Here is a 20270-nt window from a genome sequence, read left to right as displayed (position 1 = left end):
AAAAACTTTCTCAAGAACCCCATCATAGTCTGAAACTCAGTCTCTGATGTATTACTGTGTTACTTGGTAGACATGGTTTCAAACCCCTCTCCTTACATTGATTTACTCTAACAATAATTAGCCTACTATTACCTTGGTTAATCCCGAGAGGCTTTCTCCGAGGCTTATGTTACTTGATGTACACCACAGAAAGGTTGCACACAAATTAAGTGCATTGATTTTTCTTGATGTTGTATCTTTTCACATGATCAAAACACCGCAACCAATCAAAAGGTAAACCATATAGCCCGAAATTTGACGTGAACTCTTACAGGATTAAAGATTTTACATTGTGTTTATGGAAAGATACAATCCCGAGAATTGAAAAGTTGTGCCGAGCGAGAGCAGCACTGCATAACGTGATGAGGTGACATAAGCAACTACGTAATCGTTCTAGACCTTGTTTATACATCACAAAGCATGAACAAAGTTTTTCTTCTCTTCACAATAAAGAAACGGTGTTCGTCCGTCACACGACTTCTTTAATTAACTGAAAAAACTACCGTATTGGGTAAAGTAATAGGAGACATCAAATAAAAGTCTCATCTCCATACACTACGGAAGTCTTATGTAAGGTTTTTCAAGTATCACGATGTATGCACATCATCAGCTGTACGACTTAAGAAATAAACCGTAGTGCAGGCAATAGAGAGGAATTCTCTGGGTTTCAAGATGATCAGTTGAATTTCAAGGTCAAGACTAGTTCTATAGAACGTAAGTTTAATGGACAAGTTTCCCCGAGAGTCACTTATTTCACTTGGTAGCCATCGGAAAATATTATTACGGAAGTACAATAAAGGGAGGCAAAAACGGCTTAAAAAATAACCGTTTCACTTAGCTTTGTTGCCTTACCATTGTGTAGTTAGTTCTAGATCCCTTGACATAGTCACAGTAAGTACCCCTTTCTTCAAATGCAGATCGGATCAAATACTACATGACCTATATGTACCTCATATAAAGTTGCGCTATTATATTGCAGTATCGGTACAAGATTCCTCCGAGGTTCGTGTTCGCTAACATTGACTTTTGGTATGGGCTTTTGACTTCGGTAAGTGTCTTGGGAAAATCTTACAGTACGCCATCATGTGCCAGTAAGCTGAGCAACTATCATGGAACTGCGATACAGGAGTATTACAAATTAACTTTATGGGTGCAAAATAGGTAACTGCTCGTGCTACTTAACCCAACAATTATTCAATATCGACTCATATACAATGTTCACTAAAAACAGTGATGCTATATCCTGCCACCAATCACCAAACAAAACCAATTAATAATAACGTCCTACAAAAAGAACTGAATGAAATGAAATAAAAAAAGGGATAAGAGAACATCATAACCACAACACAAAGTCTTGACTTGATTCCAAGTAGCATTAATTAACAAAACAAGTACAATATTGCAACAAAAAGCATAAACAATTTTTTAGGTAGTTCCCTCATCAACAATACCCAAATTAAACCATGGATGATTCATAGCTTCTTGGGCGGTGATTCTTTCATTTGGGTTGATTACAAGTAGTTTGCGTAACAAATCCAATAAGAACCACCAGAAAACAAAGTTCCCAAACTCAATCTTGTCTTTATTCACGTCGTAGTTATGTGAGAGTGAATAGTCAAAGTCAATGTGCAAGCCTATGCGTTCACTAATGAACAAATCAATACGTTTCAAAAGATTAACATTAGTAACGAATTCTTTGGGGGTCCGTGATGATGGGAATATCAATTTAAGGGAATTTTCCCGAGTTTTCTTTTGATCAATAATGATGTCATCATCATCATCGTCATCATCACCATCATCATCATCATCATCTGCTTCTTCGTCATCATCATCAAGTATATCATCCGTTTCGTCATCAACAAGGTCATCATCGTCATCTCTTTGAGAATCCAAAATGTTGTCATCTTCAGAACTATCGTTCAAGACATCATCGTCTTCATCATATTCATCATCACTCATCCTACCAACACCTCTTACTTCGTCTGTAAAATACATTAATCCACACTCATTTTCATTCTGCTTCAGTGTTCGAACCATGGTTCTATCTATAGGATATCCACATACCCGTTCAATCATAGCCAAATGCTCCAAGTTATCATGTGTGCGGAATAAAGCTTCTCCAATAATCAACTCCACCATAATACATCCAACACTCCACATATCACAGGAAAAGGACCAGCCTGTTCCCAAAACAATCTCAGGTGCACGGTAATGGCGTGTCAGGACAATTGCAGCATGATATTCATCATTAAATATTGCCAGGCCAAAATCTATAATCAGAATAGACGGATTATTAAGTACTTTGGATGTCTTTGGTACCTTGCGAGCTCTGGTGCCAGCACCGGAATCATTCCCATTCCCTATCAGAGTCTTATTTGACATAGACGAAGCCTGACGTATAAATGAATTAATAATTGTAGAGGAATATAATCTTTTCCTGACATAAGAATCATCATAAAGTAAGATATTCTCTGGTTTTAAATCTGTATGAATCAAGTTTAAATCATGAAGGAAAGTCACTGACCGAATCAATTGTTTGGCAATTGCTTGTATATGGGACCCAGGGAAGGCAATATACTTATTCTTCTCTAAGAAATCAAATAATGAAATCTTCATCAAATCAGTAACAATACAAATATGACCTCTGAAATCAAAACATTCACGGAGATGAATACAATGATTCAAATTCTCATTGTCAAACTTCTTTATGGTCAGAAGAATACGAAGTTCAATTTTTGCTGCATCCCTATACTTTGGAATATTCCGAATGATTTTAACAGCAACACGTTGTTTGTTCAATTCATCGTAACAATCAATCACTTTACCAAATGTACCTTGACCCAATAGCTTCAAAATCACAAACCTGTTTGCAAACATTTCATTGACTTTGATGATGTAATGCCCGTCATCATCATCACATGGTTGATGATCATGAACTGGACCAATGACTTCTGTTTTAACATCTCCAACTTTGGGATGTTGCAAAATATAATTGTCAGGTATCTTATGATAAAAGCACTTAACTTGAGGCAACTGAGGCAAACTATTGGTCCGTTGTTTCCGGGGCATCATGGCTACCGGAGATGTCTGTAATGAAGAAGTTGCTGATGAACCTGCCAGAATGGAGTTGCTAACTGGATGGTGACGTCCGTTGCTAAAACTGAAGCCGTTAATTCCTGAAGACGATACAGAAGACATTGATGAAGTATCAAGTGGTCCTACTGTTTCACCACCATGGACAGTGTCATTATTAACATTGAACAAATTATAAGCAGCAATGGCATCAGTTCCAAAATAAATCATAGGATCAGAATTATTTCTTTTGGAAGCTTTAGGTCTATCTCTATCTCTGGCATTAGCGCTCGACGACATTCTGAAACTTTGACTCCTACGTTTACCCAACCGTACCCCCCCCAGCAGAAACGCAGAATTAGGCTTCCGAGGCATTGGTGGTTTTACTGACTCGTCATAAAAAATCATATCATCTTCTTCCTCTTCCTCCTCTTCTTCTTCTTCCTCTCCATCATTATCATAATCTACGTCGTTCTCCATTTCATCCTCGTATCCATAGCCAATGTTTCTATTACGTGATACTATTCCTGATCTCCTCATCAAGGGTTTGGATCCGTTACCCAGATACGATTTTCGAGGAGTCAATGATGATTGCAAATTGGTCTTCCCATAGAGAAGATTTGTTTCTTCTATTTCATCGTCATCTTCTTCATCTATAAGGTACACCCGACCAGCAGAAGAAGTAGGACCCTCGGTCGATTCACCTATCTCGGATCGACTAGCACCAACAGTGGAAGTTCTTTTGCTGGCACGTAGAAGTCCCGTGTTGGATCCCGTCGTATCAGCAACCGATTGAGAATCTGAGGGATCGACCACCATAGAACTCTGTGATTGTTGTTGTTGCCCTACAGGAACAACCCCAGCAGCAGCGGCGGCGGCAGCGGCAGTCGCAGCAGCTACAGCGGCAGCGGTAGAAGTCGTATCAGCTCCACCGGGTCCTCCTCCAACAACGTTTGTTCCATTGGAATTGGCAGTGGTTCCCTTCCCGCTGTTGCTCCCTTTTGGTCCCGACTCAAAGGAATCAGAGAACCTTCTGGGCCGTTTTCTGTTTGATATCATCGACGACATAACAGACGGCGAATGTCTCTGCTTATTACGGCTTCGTCTTCTTAAGTTGTTATGAGATCTTCTTTAGTTGTTTGGTTAACTTGAGGTTTCGTTGCCTACTGGAGGTTGGAAATTTGTATAGGGGAGTCAAGTGAAAATTGGGTAAAAAAGGGGGAGGGGGGTGCGACATTTATTATCGGGTCTATTTATGACATGTTACATACAATTCATATTCCTGGTGTGCGGGTTTCTTACTAAAAGGGTGATAATCAGACATCAAATATCGTCGAAAAGAACGTGGGGGCGATGGGTGTGGCTGACACGAGAGAGTGCAATTAATAAAAATGTAGTTTTTTGTGTACTAAATCTTAGCCTTTCCTTTTCATTGGCAGGTCTTCTTGACGATGGATTGCACATCCAAATGTCTCTTAACAAGATTCTTTTTGTTTGAAAATGGGAGTCGAGGATTGGTTGTTGCTTCGTTTGTCTGTAATCCAGATGCCGTCAATTTTGCGACATAACGTGGGGATTTTCATAGTTGCATATATCCTGCATCTGAGCTCAATGTCTGCGATAATTGCCAGGGGAACGACAATCCATTCCGCCAAATGCTCCAACCGTTTTATTTATAGACAGAAATCTGGAACATATTGAATGCAATTGTAGCAAACTATAGTGATAGTGTAGAAGAGTAGTATTTCCAAGAAGGGTATATATACAGAACGGTGCCCCTGAGTATTGTGTTTGTTTAAATATACTATAAATGAATGCCGTATATTAGTACGAGTTTGGGAAGTAGTAAAGCTGACAGCAGTAAATTTAAGATCATTATTGGGTTGTTGTTTGTTTCAGAAGTTTTGATGTGAAACAGGATCTACACTATAACGTACTCAACCCGTGACAGCAGTACCACAAATTGCTTTAGCTGTTGCTGGTAAAACATTATTGCACATGTCATCAGATACGATGAAGACAAAGAAGTAGAGAAAAGAACCTGCTTGCAGTACATAAGACAATTTTACAAAGTTAGTACACATACAAAGTTAGTACACATACAAAGTTAAAATACGTACAACGTTCATTTGTTCATTTATCACTTAATGTATCTTCAAGTTTTAGCAGGTTGGAGCCATTAAATCCGGCTTTGCACACACCCCAGTATAAGAATTCAGACAACCAGACAATTTTATCCACTTTACACCCTATTACAACTAATTACAGATAGACTTGTAGTATATAGATGTACTCCTTACTAACACCGAGATCAGCTACCATTTGAAGAGAGGCATAATGAAGCTTTATCTATCGGTACCCACACGACCACAATAAGATCACACCCTAAATGGTGGCACACAGGAATAAGGAGAAACTATCAAGGGACCCCCCTTAAATTGTAATCAACTTAGTACTAACAGTTTTACAATATTGACACATCGCCACCTATTAGTTACCTTTCATATAGCAATTAGACGCTTTAGTTACTTGTATCCGTCCACCAAAGTTCCCTTTATAAAAAGTGGTAGTAACTGTTTTCCCTATCCAACCTTCCTGATCAGATATGACAAGATTATTTGAAGATTGGTCAGTCATTTCGTCATCTTCTGAATATGAAGATGAACTGGCTTCAACCGCATCCACCAACGTGCTGGAGACCGAAGAAGACGAAAGTGATCAAATTGCCCTTGCAGAAGAAGAACCTACTACTGCTTCTGCTACCACGGCCTCTGAAACCAACACTGCAACGCCCTCAAACACATTGGCATCTTCAACGACGACATTGAAGTTGCCAATTATAAATCTGAGTGATAACTCCTTTGGATCTCTGGATGAAACTTCTAGTTCTTCTTCCTTTTCGGAGTTAATAACTCCTGAAAGTGGCGACGAAGCAACATCCACCTCGTTGGCTGAGTCAAACTCTGTTGATGAAAACTCAAACGTCGGTTTGGATAGTGATTTAGATTCCCTTTCTGAATCCCGAAATTTGTGTCCTTATGTTGCCCTTTCGAGACTTGCACCCGTTGTTACGCAATCTGCCAGCAATTTGATTAAGCCTGTGAATGAAGATATCACAAGAGCGTCTGCTACACTTCACAATAGATTGATGTCGAATTTGACTGCTATCAAAAGTAGATTGAGCCATGATTCGAAGTCAACATTGACTCATGATTACGTGATTATAAGTTCCCACGAAGTTAAAGACGAAATCCAGGAAGAAATTATTAAGGAATATGATGAGGTCCCTGAGAATTCTTCCAATAACACTCTTATTCAATTATGGGATGAGTATATTCTCCGCCCTTGGGTAAACATTTTCTTATCAATCCTTGATAAAGTTCAACCCCAGAACCTCATTTACATTTTATTCTCTATGTTGTTAATTGTGGTACTTACTCCGGTGTTAAGCTCCCTGATGTCTGGAATCGCCAGCCACAATTCAAGTCCAAATCCTCCTTCTTTTAGAGATTCTGCAACGTCCCCAATTGTGCCATCGGCTTCATCAACCACTACCAAACCTGTGCAGGTGAATTCAATTAATTCTTTCTACCACCAAATGCGTGAAAAATGGAATTTCAAGTCGTGTACTAGGCAGCAAGCTGTTAAGTTCGATGAAAGCTACAAAGAGTGGATATGTAGAGCCTTGAACAAAGGGCCCACAGTAGAAACTCTTAAAACCCATCCTTCCTCGGCCAAACAAGGTACTCTGAAACTGGGTCATGCGCCTTCTAAGACCTTGACCAAGAAATCGGCTAAGAAATCGGTTAAGGCTAAATGGACAAAACGGTGTTGTCAAAGGTCAAACATAGCTTTGAATGACAAAAAACATTGTGGAAAGCTATGCTCTGAATACGCAAGGAAGGGATTTTGTTCACAAGACTCTCGAAACTTTAAGTCTAATTTCCTTTTGAATTGGAAATATGCAGAGGTTTTATCTACTCGTTGGATTGATGAAGCGTTGAAAGCTACAAAAATCTTTTCTTCCCATACGAAGGACATGTCTACTAAAGGGTATTATTGGGCCAAATCAAGAGGAGGCAAGGATATGGTGTATACCAAAGAAGCCACTAAGAAGTTGCTTTCTCGAGGTAAGAAAGTATCAGAATCATGGGTCAAGCAAGGAGAAATTAGATTACAGAAATTTCTTGTATTCACAAAGAAATCTCATCAACAGTGGAGAAATAAAGGCTGGCCTTACTCCAAACAAAGGATATTTTCTGTTGCTGGAAAGTGGTTTAATGCTGCAAGAAAAGATTTAGAGGATGCTTCTGTATGTGCCTATTCGAATTGGGAAAATATAATTGCTCCAAGATTGAAACATCTGTGGCAGACAAGTAAGGACGGTGCTAAAGCAGCTATGAGTGGCTTAACGAAGGCATCGAAATCAGGCACCCAACAAGTAGAAACTGGGCTAAAGAAGGTTTTTGCTGTAGCAAAGAAGGCTGATGAGGACTGGAGAACTAATGGCTGGCCCTATTCTAAGGAAAGGATGAGTTCCATGCTTAGTGCTGGTAAAAATGGCTTGAAAGCCAGTACATCTGCTGCTAATACTATGTGGTCAGATACAGTTATTCCCAATTTGAAACATCTGTTGAAGTTGAGTGAGGACGGTGCTCAAGTTGCTATGAATAGGCTAAAACTGACTTGGACTTATTCAAGGGCCTTTGCCAGTGTTTTATTACATGATGCTGCCATAGTGGCTGATGATATCATTAGCAGCAGTTCAAAGAGATAACCTCTGATTACAGTTGACGATGTAGCTTGATATGACATGACATGACTTGAGACGTAACACATTAACTTTACTTTCTCTCATTACTCTATATATAGGTTTATTATTCTTTTTATTTGATTACAAAGGATTATTTTGTTTGTTTTTCCTTTTCTTTTATATAATTTGTTTTTCTTTTGATTCTATGGTTGTGTTGAAGTATTTATACGGTTATATTATTATTATTATTATTCATTAAAGAAGTTGTAACAACTAACAATTGAAGGTTAATGCTGTCATTTGCATAGGCAATTGTTATATAATCGTGCCCTTACCAAAATCCCAGTAAAAAGTTGAACGAATCGAAAACCTTTCAACGTTAACACCAAACCTTCTCTACAAAGCATCAAGTCTCGCCACAAATTGTTCTGGTTACTGAAAGAGGACAAATTACAATGGGTATGTTAATTAGAATGATGTTACTTGATAATTTTTGCGACATTTTATGACTGAAACTAACCAAGTGAAATTTCAATAGGGATTCCAAAGTTCTTTAGATTTATCTCCGAAAGATGGCCGTTGATATCTCAGCTCATTGATGGGAATCAGATTCCCGAGTTTGACAATTTATACCTTGATATGAATTCCATTCTCCATAACTGTACACATTCCAATGATTCCAAGAGTGACGTTGTTGGGGCCAGAATGACTGAAGATCAAATGTTCTCATCTATTTTCAAGTATATAGAGCATTTATTTGATATGATACAACCTCAAGGTGTATTTTATATGGCTATAGATGGGGTTGCCCCCCGGGCAAAAATGAATCAACAAAGAGCTAGAAGATTCAGAACAGCTTATGAAGCTGCTGAAAATATGCGTAAAGCTTTGGATCAAGGATTGGAAATCCCAAAGGAAGATCCCTTTGATACTAATGCAATTACTCCAGGGACAGAATTCATGGCTAAATTGACTAAAAATTTGAAATATTTTATTCATAAAAAGATCAGTGAAGATTCCAAATGGGCTAACACTAAAATTGTTTTAAGCGGTCATGAAGTCCCCGGTGAGGGGGAACATAAGATTATGGAATTCATTAGAACTATAAAATCTCAACATGATTATAACCCAAATATGAGACATTGTGTTTATGGTTTAGATGCTGATTTAATTATGCTTGGATTAGTAAGTCATGATCCTCATTTTGCCTTATTAAGAGAAGAAGTAACCTTTGGTCCTCGTCAAACTAAAGCCTCCAAAGATTTAACAAGTCAAACGTTTTATCTTTTGCATATTTCATTACTTAGAGAGTATTTGGAATTGGAATTTGCTGAATTACAAGATCTGATAAGTTTTGAATATAATTTTGAAAGATTACTTGATGATTTTATTTTGATCATGTATGTTATTGGGAATGATTTCTTACCCAATTTACCTGATTTGTTTATTCATAAGGGTGCATTCCCCTTATTATTGCTGACTTTTAAACAATGTATGAAATCAACAGATGGCTATTTGAATGAATCTGGTCGTATAAATTTGAAGAGGTTTAATATTTGGTTATCATACCTCAGTGTTTTTGAATTGGAAAACTTTGAAAGAGAAGATGTTGATGTTGAATGGTTCAATAAGAAATTGGAAGATATATCAATTTCTGGTGAAAAGAAAAGAGAAAGAATGGGTAAAATGCTTATTTTAAAAGATCAAAAGAAATTGGTAGGTGCAATAAAACCATGGCTTTTGGAAATTGCAAATATGCCTGTTAGTAAATTGATTGAGTTAGATGCAGAAGGAAAGTTGAAAAGTTTACCACTTTCCACCCAAGATGTTGAAAAATATTTAGACTTTGTTCGTACTTTTGCTTTAGAAGCTGGAATTGTCATTGTTCATTCAAATTCTAGAGGTACTTATGAAGCCAAAGTGGACATTGATGGTTTAAATCCTTATGAACTGGAAGACGAATTCTCAGAAAGATTAAATGATTTACGGAAAACCTTCAAGAAATATCAAAGTGCTAATTTGGTAGAAACAGAAGAACTTATGAAGGAATCAAAAGATGTTTATGATGCTAAGTTTTTGGATTGGAAGAACAAATATTATAAAGAGAAGTTGAACTTTTCAATCCGTGATGAAGAAGAAATGGTGAAGTTGACTCAACATTACTTGGAGGGTTTACAGTGGGTATTGTATTATTACTACAGAGGATGTGCTTCTTGGAATTGGTTCTTTAAGTACCATTATGCCCCAAGAATCTCAGATATTCATATTGGTTTGGAAAAGTTTTTGGAGCAGAACGAAAACTATGAGATTACTTTTGATTTGAATAAACCATTTAAGCCATTTGAACAATTAATGGCCGTTTTACCTGCTAGATCAAAGGCTTTGATCCCCAAAGTGTACTGGCCTTTGATTACTGAAGAACATTCTCCAATCCATGACTTCTATCCTGATGAAGTTGAAATTGATCTTAATGGGAAAACTGCCAGTTGGGAAGCCGTTGTTTTACTTAACTTTGTTGATGAAAATCGGTTATTGAAAGCCTTGAAACCTTTAGAGGATAAATTAACTCCAGAAGAGAAGCAAAGAAATTCTTTTGGGAGTGATATCCATTTTATTCATAACCCTCAAATTGATAAGATTTACCCTTCCCCATTACCTGGTTACTTTCAAGATTTGGAGCATGATAAATGTTATGAAGAGAAGTTGGTTTTACCTCCAATGAAGGAGTTGAAAATTGGATTGGTTGAAGGTGCTGTTAAGGGGAAAAGTGCATTAGCAGGTTTCCCTTCTTTGGAAGCAATCAAGTTTGATTACAAGTTGAATTTAAGTGAAATCAAAGTTTTCCAGATGCCTTCGAGATCGGAATCAATGATATTGACTATTGATAATGTTTGGGAAGATTTGTCAGTATACCAATTTGCTCGTAAGTTTATTGGGAAATTGGCTTATACACGTTGGCCCTTTCTTAGAGAATGTCGAGTTGTCAAAGTCTGTGATGAAGAATCGTCATATCAAACAATTAAGGTTGATAAGAGTGGACCTCGGAAGTTTGTAACTACTCCCTTGGCAACAGATGAACTCAAAGATTACAAGCTGACCCTCAGAAACATTAAGGATACTTGGTCTAAGAACAAGGGTGTTGAATTGGGTGATATTCAAGGTTTAGTATATGTCCAACCCGTTAATGGTTTGATTAGAACTGCTGACGGAGCATATGTTAAGACATTTTCCAAATCTTTAGATGTTTTCCCCATTCAACTTGTTGTGCAGGATGTCATTAACAAGGATGAACGGTACATGCCTCGTCCTCCATTACCAATTGACACTGAGTTCCCATTGAACTCGCAAGTTGTATTCTTAGGAGATTTTGGGTATGGTGCTCCAGCCACAATTGTTGGTTACTCAAACGATAAAACCAAGTTGAGTGTTCGGGTATCCAAAATTCAAAATGGTAATGAAACCAATATTGGTAAAAAGAGATTACAAATGGAAAGCAGAGAAATCACTTATTTACCATCATATGAAGTTGCCAAACGGTTAAGATTGAATCCATTATTTTTGTCTAGAATTACTTCAGGTTTCATGATTTTTGATTCTAACAATAGAAAGACAAACATTGGCTTAGAATTGAAATTTGATGCTAGAAGACAAAAAGTATTGGGTTACACTCGTAAATCAGGTAATGGAAGGTTTTGGGAATTTTCACCACTTGCTCTTAATTTGATCAATGAATATAAGGAGAAATTCCCCAAGTTGATTCAACGGTTGAATAATGATCGTGATGGAGGGAAGCAAATTCCTCTGTTGAAGGATTTGGGAATCACCCAGAGTGAATTGGATGAGATTAGAAAATGGTTGAAATCAGTCAAGGAAGAAATGATCACCGTATCTTTAGAATCTGAATCGTTTACAAAGTTCAGTTATTCTAGTATTGAGGATTACATTGAAAAATATGTGAGCCAACCAATTCCATTCCATAACAAAGACATTAAAGGTGTTCCTCGTGAAGCTGTATTGGATGCTGGGTCTTCTTATCAATTGCTAAGTGATCAGAAGTTTGAATTGGGAGACCGAGTTCTTTATGTTCAAGATCATGGTAAAGTACCTATTTTATCAAAGGGTACTATTGTAAGCATCACCACTCTTGGACCCAAGATTAGTTTGGGAATTATTTTTGACTTGCCATTATTAAGTGGATCTAATTTGAATGGAAGATTACGTACTAATCGTGGACTTATTGTTGACTCTTCTTTGGTTTTGAATCTTACAAACAGACAATTTGTTTATCATTCAAAGGCTTCCAAGAATAGGGGTTCCCAAGCCATTGACAAGGAAGCCCAAACAGTCAAGATGAAGAAACTTCAAGAGAAGAAAATTGAAGCAGCTCAATTAAAGACTAAGCAATCAAATGAGATCTTAAAGTTATTGAAAAAGAATGTCAAGACTGATAGTGAGGAGGCTTCCGCTGAACCAGTAGCTCCAACTAATGAAGTTTCCTCCTCCTCTAAAGATACTTCAATCTCTAGTTTGGAAAACCCAGTGGTTAACAGGAACACTATTCAACAAGTTTACGGACAAATTTATTCCAGTGTCATGATGAATGATGGCTCTCATCCAAATGGTATGGCTCCTCCTCCTCCTCCTCCAATGCAACCTGGTGTGCCCCAACACATGCAAGGTGCTTATATGGGGCCACCAGTTATGATGCCTTATCCTCCTATGGGACCTATGGGAGGCACAATGCCTGTTCCCGAACCTCCTCATGTTATGGGGGGTTACCCAGTACCTCCAACTGGAGCTCTGGCTCCAACACTTGAAGGTGAAGTGAGTAACAACACTTCTAGCCGTAGACCTCAAGGTAAGGCACAAACCAATGGTGAAGGTACTGTTAAAGGTGGCCGTGGAGGCCGTGGAGGACAACGTGGGGGGCAACGTGGAGGTCGCGGTAATTCAAGAGGAGGTAGTAGAAGTGGGCGTGGTGGAAGTAAGACACCAGAAAAGACATGAGAATGCTCGAATAAGTACATGTCTGTACACTACGTATAGTATAAATACTATATTTAAATATATATCAATATATATATATATATATATATATATATATATATATTATATGTCTGTCTGTATATGTATGTACAAGTATTCATTATTTACAGTAAGTCTCATTATTATTTACAGTACGTCTCATCAATGCTATTTCTGTTTCGGATCATCTTTATGCTGAGGATGCTCTGGGAGATTAGTCAACCCCAATGAAGCCCAGTCCAGTTGATTCATTAACTGATTATCCATACGACATTGTAAATACAGCTTTGCTAGGACTCTGCAATTGGGAGCGTTTTGATTGGATGTATACTTCATACATTTCAAATATGCCATCATGGCCTCTTTGCATTCTCCATCATGATCAAGAGGGAACGAGCCTCTTTCTGGAGGAGTTGGAGTCCAAGTTCTAAAGTTACCACCTTTTTAATTACGTTAGTATTTAAGACTTAACAGAATCAGACAGATATAATAATGTCATACATACCTGGTGCACCGGAAGCCATAGATGTAGATGTTACTAATTAGTTTGAAGTTCACTGTCAGCAGTAATAATGCAACATTTTAACATACGGTTTTAAATTTTCAAAAAGCCAATAATATGGTAGCGCGAGGTAAGTTATGGTAGCGCACACACACTCTTCTTCTTGATAAAATGAGTTGACCTTATCCAATTCTCTTTCGTCTTTAAAGAAGGATTTCGCCTTATTCTTTTGTTTATTAGTTAATGGATGTTGACTATAAATGCAACATTATTTATGTTTGAAGTTATAGCCAATTGTTTGATGAGTTTCTTTGATCTTATAGTTTATTAAAGTAGAAGATGTATTAGTTTAGTTGGCACTCAGTTACTTCAACAGTGTGTAGTAAGTGATTAACACTTAGAAATCTCATGGTCGAGCCCATTAATAAGAAGAAGTTTCTGTTCTGCGTGATGTGCGTAGTAGTTTGTCTAATATATAACCTGATGGCTGCGAAATGGAGTACACTGAAAGAGTCCATCTGTATCACGTGACAGTAAGATATTAACTTGACTTCTATCTCCGCGCTACCCATTTCATTGACCGTTTCGGGTTTTACAACAGAGAGGGGATCTTGAATCTGGAATACATTATTATAATCTAGAGTCGACCTTCAAATGTACCACTTTGTATGAAACTAACATCCTGCTAGATAAATAAAAGCCAGACACCAACCAAAAGATGCGTATGACGTTAAGGGCGGACATTATAACGTATCTTAACCCGAGAACCGTGGCCCAATGATAAGCGAATACGATAAATATCAAAAGTCCGAGAACGATCTCGGATGAAAGGAAGGCGCCAAAAAAGAATAAGGTTTATGGAAAGTGTCATCTTTTGACCATAAGAATGATTTCACAGGCAATTGTTCCCTATATGCCGACATTCTCCTCCGTCCCGGATCTGATCTCGGAACGTGAAAGGTAACAAGAGGGAGACAGCCCTTTAACCAGCTACATTAATGGTAGTAGATATATGCATTTTAAGTTTGTCTGTTACAAGATTCATTTAAATGTTATACTGACATTTTGTAGTACTACAAAAGCGTGTTGAAGTCGTTTGAGGTTCCACCTATGACAGTTTTTGGTAGATATACGAGTATATGCAGGAATGTGGGGGGTGACTGGATTGGACCTATGTCAATCTTATTCAAGACATGAACTTACAAGCGACAAATACTTTGTTGGTGTCTGAAGTTATGATGTATTAGCTGCCAGCAGCCCAGTCACTGATACCATATGTATACGAGTGTACACGTGAGTTGCCACCAATTTAAAGATTTATTGGTGATCAGAAGTGAACGTTAGCGGACCGCGATTCCGCTGGCGCAAACGCCGTAGCGTCACGTGCTGTTTCTTTTTCCCTTCTCCCCTCACCAAACTCGGTTCGGATTTTATTTATTTATATGTTTATGTCTGAATGTCTGTAATATACGGGGAAGGTAGGAAGGAAGTTGAGGCCTGGAAATTAAACTGACAGTTTTCAAACTTAAATACATAAATAAATAAATATATACATCATCATCTTCTTCTTCTTTTTCTTCTTACGATTAGACGCTTCTATATTTATGGTGATTACAATTGTCCACCTTGTCTGATAACCGACGCGACACGACACAACAACACTACTTCCAAACGAGTCATCTCCCACACAAAACCATCAGTTGGCAACTCATTTTTTTACCTACATTCTGATTGACTAATTGTTGTTGACAGTCGTTCAAGGTACAATAGTTCCCCACATAAAAACACCAACATCAATCTTACGACTGAGCCAAACCAGACGGACAAAAGCTCAGGTAAAACTAAAGCTAGACAATTCAGACAGACTATCGTCCATTGGCTGTTATATACCACTGAACATTATCTATTATTGTCTTTTGGCTTTTGGATTCTTACCCTCACCTCGGTTCACTAAGCCCATTTAGTGTTGACTCAATCGTTGTGAGAAAAAAAAAAAGAGACCCCAAAAAAAGTCTGAAGTTTTCAAACCAAAGTTGAAAAATTGAAACTCTACTTATATATAAAAGAAAGTGCCAATCCTTTTACTTATCGACATTAAGTTAACTAACTAGTACATTTCTTGTCATGTCGCTGTCTACCGCCGTTTTTGGTGAAAGAAAGGCTGTGGAGATCTTTGATGAGTTTGCTTCGGGAAAAAGTGGTGAGCCTCAATTGTCACTTAAAGAGTTTACAGCCATTTTCGCTCCCTTCAAACTTGACGATGTTGCCGAGCAATCGTACTCTCTTTTGTATCTTTTGGCCGATAAATCCAAGAAGGGTTATGTGAATAAAACCGACTTTGTTGATTTCATTAAGACCATTACGTCAGATGATGGAGAATTCAAATTGTTATTTGATTATTTCAGCCGTGGATCAGACAAAATCACTTATGGGAATTTGGTTGATTCTCTAAGTAAAATTAACCTGTCAATAGATCCTTCATATCATCCTAAGACCAATAAATTGAATTGGAAATACTTGGATCGGTTTTTTGAATCTTCTGCTATGGAATTTTCAGACTTTGTTTCTCTCATCAATTATTTACCAGTGACTAAATTGATTGGTGGATTTGACATTATGAATAATCAAGATGGTTATATCACCAAGGAACAATTGGTTTCACTTTTAACCAATAATTTGAACCATAAATTGTCTCATAAAATGAAGGTTAATTTAGACACGTTACCGGAATTCTTCCATAAGGATAAGTTCACATTATCCAATGTTCTCCTTATATATAATGCTTTATCTAAAGTTGATTTGATCAATGAAGTGGTTGCTAACACCCCACCGGAATCTGCTGATGTTGATGATATTGTTATGACCAAAAATGATTTATATGTTCATTTGAATGATCATTTATTGAAGTCTTCCAATTTCAAGCCAATCACCACCATGGAAATTGATTTATTGTTCTTTTTAATTGATAAAGATCATAAGGAAATCTCCAGAAGAGAATTGATTTCTGTCCTTAATCCAAATTATTACAATAATGTGGCCACTTTATATTCAGTCTTTCAACATCCAGCTTCCAAACCGGTTCAAGATGATAATTTTTCACTTTTACCTATTTTTGATTCACTTTATTCCTTCTTTTTAGGGTCAATTGCTGGGTGTATTGGTGCTACTGTGGTTTACCCCATTGATATGGTTAAGACCAGAATGCAAGCTCAACGGAAGAATGCCTTGTATAAGAATTCACTTGATTGTTTTAAGAAGATTGTGGCTCAAGAAGGTATTAAAGGGTTATACTCCGGTTTAGGAGCTCAATTGGTTGGTGTTGCTCCTGAAAAGGCCATTAAATTGACAATTAATGATTTGGTTAGAGGAATTGGTACCGATAGTGAAACTGGGAAAATCACCATGCCTTGGGAAATTCTTGCTGGTTCATCTGCTGGTGCTTGTCAAGTGATTTTTACCAACCCATTGGAAATTGTTAAAATTAGATTACAAATGCAAGGTAACAAAGAGAAGGCATCATTGAAGCTGGGAGAAATTCCTCATAAACATTTAAGTGCTGGACAAATCGTTAAACAATTGGGGATGAAGGGGTTATATAAAGGTGCTAGTGCATGTCTTTTAAGAGATGTTCCATTTTCCGCCATTTATTTTCCAACTTATGCCAATTTGAAGAAATACTTATTCAATTTTGATCCTGAAGATCCAACTAAAAACCATTCGTTAGATAGTTGGCAATTGTTGGTAGCTGGTGCCATGGCCGGTGCTCCATCTGCTTTCTTTACTACTCCAGCAGATGTGATCAAGACCAGATTACAAGTTGAATCCAAGAAACATGAAACCAAATATTTGGGTATTACTCATGCTGCTAGAACCATTTTAAGAGAAGAAGGCATTGGAGCCTTTTTCAAAGGGTCTATTGCACGTGTTTTCAGATCATCACCTCAATTTGGTTTCACATTAGCTTCGTATGAACTTCTTCAAAAACTATTCCCCTTACACCCAGCCCAAACCAAAGAGTCCAACTTTAAAGCAGTGGTTGGGTACCCTGCAGTGTATGACTTGACAAACGAACAAGCATATCTGAAGAACAGAACTTGTTATTTGAATAGAGACGAGTTCTTCAAGTTGAAGGGGTTAAAGTCTGTCACGTCTGATACCGACACCACCAAGGCCAAGCTTTCAGATGCTTTGATTAAGCTACCAACAGAATACATTTACAAGTCTCAAGATGCTTTGAAGTTGTTGATGGATATCGATTACAAGTTTGGAAACTTCAATTATGATGCTTACCAAAAGTACATTGCTAAGAAATGAACTAACGAATAATATTAGATGACGATGAAATTACACCACCTCTTTATAGATAAAAAAAACCTTCCATTGGTATTAATACATAGATAATGAATACTAATTAGGTATACCCTCTTTATATCTAAGCCCATTCTCTTGTCCCTGTTCCACTATGGAGAGTCTTGGTGGGTCCATGGCATACAGAAACTGTGCTACTTGACCACAATGATCAACCTCAAGTCGTTTCATCAATTGGTATCGAACGTTGATCATCATGAAACAGGCCTTCTCTTGCGCTTCGTTGTACCCTTCATAGAAGATCAAGTAGTCTCCCTTTTGGTTCTGGTAACACCAATTGTTTCGTGATAATAACGACATGTTCCGTCGGAACACGGCGAGTTCACTATACCCACTCTTAAAAGTGCTATGAGTACTATGATGATGATCTAATGTACCCAATTCAATTAGTCGTACGGCTAAGTTGTCTATGATTACGACTGTCCCAAGTTCATTGTACCATATGGTCTCAGGTACCCCCACCAACTTCCCAAGCAGGAACTCGTCTTCCACGGTACACAGTTTCCAATTGAACATGGCCAAGGTGCCTCTACTGTAAAGAACATGAAGCTCAACCGTATCTCCTAAGCCAAGCAGTAACACTTTGTCACTTGCCTTCCTGGTCAACCCCCCCACTATGGTCTCTCCTCCTGGTTCCGTAAGGGTAATCAAACTGTTTTTGAAGAGGCAGCAGGTGACCAACTTGTTCTCCGCGCAGTCCTGTACCGGTAGGGTTCGCAAGGCCATGACATCCTCGTCCGTGGGAATGTTACGTCGGCCACCTATGGCTTTCATCTTGGTGTATGGAGCCATGGAATTGGAGGTCTTTCGTGCTTGACAATGTTGAGCCACACTCTTTGTAGCATGGAGAGACCCTGGAACGATAGCTTTGGTGCCATTTGCGCTAGACAATGTCAGACTCCTCTCCACAAGAAATATCGTTTCACTATCGCAACTGTACCGCACCACAAAGCAGTTCAGTGATCCACAGGTCATTGCATTCTGTGTATCGATGAGCCCAAGTCGTAGTCTTTCCAAAGGGAAGATAGACCCTTCTGACGACCTGAAATACTGTCGGATAGGAGTCTCACACCAATCATCCAACCATATAGTGAAGAGGCCCATACTTGCTGTCCACAGAGCACCAGAGGTGGTGTCAGTGGGGAACTGCCAGTTCCATTTGAAAGATCCTGGTTCCAGCTTATTCTCATTGGATCCAGTTTCATGGAATAGCCGGAGCGAGATGAGCTCCTCTGCCAGTACAGTGCCTAATATCATATCATTTAATGGGTTCCCAATAGAGTACTCTCCCCTTCCGAGTAGTCGAAGTCGATGTCTTTCGCGGGTATTAACATATGGATTGCTCAACGCAGAAAGCTGAAGGCTTGGAGATGATCTGGTTAAATCCGTTTTCGAAGTAGACTGGACATGTGAATTTGATTGGGCTCTTTGCTGCTTCTTCTTGGTTGATAGTCGTTTCTTCTTCTGTACAGTGGAATTAGAATACCGAGAATCGCTTATGCCAGAGGATGCTTGTGTGATTTTGAAGTAGCGCTTCCTCACAGGGTCAAACACAAACCCTGGGATCTCTAGATGCTTGCTCATTATAGGCGTTAAGGAAGTGTGTCTTAGTATTAAGAGATGATCTAATCACCTGCCACAAAAAGGGCGCCATTAAAAAACATCATCATGTTCACGTGATATTTCACGTGCCTTCAAAACTAAAGTGCACCATGGTATCTACATTTTACAACGGAACAGTTTTATTAACATACAATAGTAGTACATTCGTAATTACTCAAAGTCATATTCTTCTTCATTTTTTGCCTCCAACTTGTGCACATTTTGTTCTTGTCGCTTCTTCATAAGTAGCTGTTCAAATCCATTCGACCGATTAATACCATCCCAAAGTATCCCAGAAGTCATTCCAAACCTGTTAGCAGAATGCATCCCTTTGTAACTCAATGAATTATCTCGCAGTGTGGGTACTGATTTGAACGGATCGTCAAAGAACTCATTAAGTCTTTTCCTTTCCACTCTATAAGATACTTGACTCTCATCATTCTTAATGTAGTCCGAACGTTGGGCCCTTTCTAATGATTCCTTCTCCTTTTTAAGTCTTACTTCTTCTCTTTTCTCAGTAATATCGATCTTTCGTCCACTGATATCTCTGTATATGGTTTCTTGTAGCTGCTGGACATCCTTAGGCTCATCACCATCATTGGTGGTTTCTTGCACAAGCTCTTGAGTATCTATCCTTCTAAATCCTTTAAACTCCCTTGTAACTTCTACTTGTACGGGTACACCATCTCCATTGACATCATCACCTTGTTCTAGAACGTATGGCTCATCATCCAAGGTATCTTTAACAACTCTTCTTTCATGGCCCACAATTATCGTATCATCTTCATCAGAAGCCTTCTCCTTCTTCTCCTTCTTCTTCTTCTTCTTCTTTTCCTTGTCCTTGGATTCTGAGGAGTATTTCAGCAAATACGCTAGTCGTGACAGCATTGACTACACAAAAGAAACATT

The 20270-nt window shown here is 38.2% G+C and overlaps 7 protein-coding genes across 7 annotated transcripts; 3 read left to right on the top strand and 4 right to left on the bottom strand.

Annotated features, from left to right (window-relative positions):
* Positions 1 to 1464: 1464 nt before the first annotated feature.
* On the bottom strand, positions 1465 to 4179 carry KNS1 (serine/threonine protein kinase; the record flags this gene model as incomplete). Its single annotated transcript, XM_043195338.1, has 1 exon — positions 1465 to 4179. One exon carries the CDS (start codon positions 4177 to 4179, stop codon positions 1465 to 1467), a length of 2715 nt encoding a protein of 904 aa, XP_043050004.1.
* A 1537-nt stretch (positions 4180 to 5716) lies between these two features.
* KQ657_004669 (uncharacterized protein) lies at positions 5717 to 7888 on the top strand (the record flags this gene model as incomplete). The annotated part of the gene is made up of 1 exon (XM_043195337.1): positions 5717 to 7888. The coding sequence occupies one exon, from the start codon at positions 5717 to 5719 to the stop codon at positions 7886 to 7888; it is 2172 nt and encodes a 723-aa protein (XP_043050003.1).
* A 431-nt stretch (positions 7889 to 8319) lies between these two features.
* On the top strand, positions 8320 to 12871 carry KEM1 (chromatin-binding exonuclease; the record flags this gene model as incomplete). Its single annotated transcript, XM_043195336.1, has 2 exons — positions 8320 to 8323; positions 8403 to 12871. The coding sequence occupies 2 exons, from the start codon at positions 8320 to 8322 to the stop codon at positions 12869 to 12871; spliced, it is 4473 nt and encodes a 1490-aa protein (XP_043050002.1).
* A 186-nt stretch (positions 12872 to 13057) lies between these two features.
* On the bottom strand, positions 13058 to 13413 carry COX19 (Cox19p; the record flags this gene model as incomplete). The annotated part of the gene is made up of 2 exons (XM_043195335.1): positions 13058 to 13329; positions 13395 to 13413. The coding sequence occupies 2 exons, from the start codon at positions 13411 to 13413 to the stop codon at positions 13058 to 13060; spliced, it is 291 nt and encodes a 96-aa protein (XP_043050001.1).
* Positions 13414 to 15515: 2102 nt separating this feature from the next.
* AGC1 (amino acid transporter) lies at positions 15516 to 17705 on the top strand (the record flags this gene model as incomplete). Its single annotated transcript, XM_043195334.1, has 1 exon — positions 15516 to 17705. The coding sequence occupies one exon, from the start codon at positions 15516 to 15518 to the stop codon at positions 17703 to 17705; it is 2190 nt and encodes a 729-aa protein (XP_043050000.1).
* Positions 17706 to 17798: 93 nt separating this feature from the next.
* Positions 17799 to 18533, bottom strand: KQ657_004665 (uncharacterized protein; the record flags this gene model as incomplete). Its single annotated transcript, XM_043195333.1, has 1 exon — positions 17799 to 18533. The coding sequence occupies one exon, from the start codon at positions 18531 to 18533 to the stop codon at positions 17799 to 17801; it is 735 nt and encodes a 244-aa protein (XP_043049999.1).
* Positions 18534 to 19532: 999 nt separating this feature from the next.
* CWC26 (uncharacterized protein) lies at positions 19533 to 20249 on the bottom strand (the record flags this gene model as incomplete). The annotated part of the gene is made up of 1 exon (XM_043195332.1): positions 19533 to 20249. The coding sequence occupies one exon, from the start codon at positions 20247 to 20249 to the stop codon at positions 19533 to 19535; it is 717 nt and encodes a 238-aa protein (XP_043049998.1).
* Between the last annotated feature and the right edge of the window lie 21 nt (positions 20250 to 20270).

The sequence above is a fragment of the Scheffersomyces spartinae genome (assembly GCF_019049425.1).
Source record: "Scheffersomyces spartinae strain ARV_011 chromosome Unknown scaffold_7, whole genome shotgun sequence".
Classification (NCBI taxonomy): domain Eukaryota; kingdom Fungi; phylum Ascomycota; class Pichiomycetes; order Serinales; family Debaryomycetaceae; genus Lizanozyma; species Lizanozyma spartinae.
This window is presented reverse-complemented; position numbering and strand designations above follow the sequence as displayed.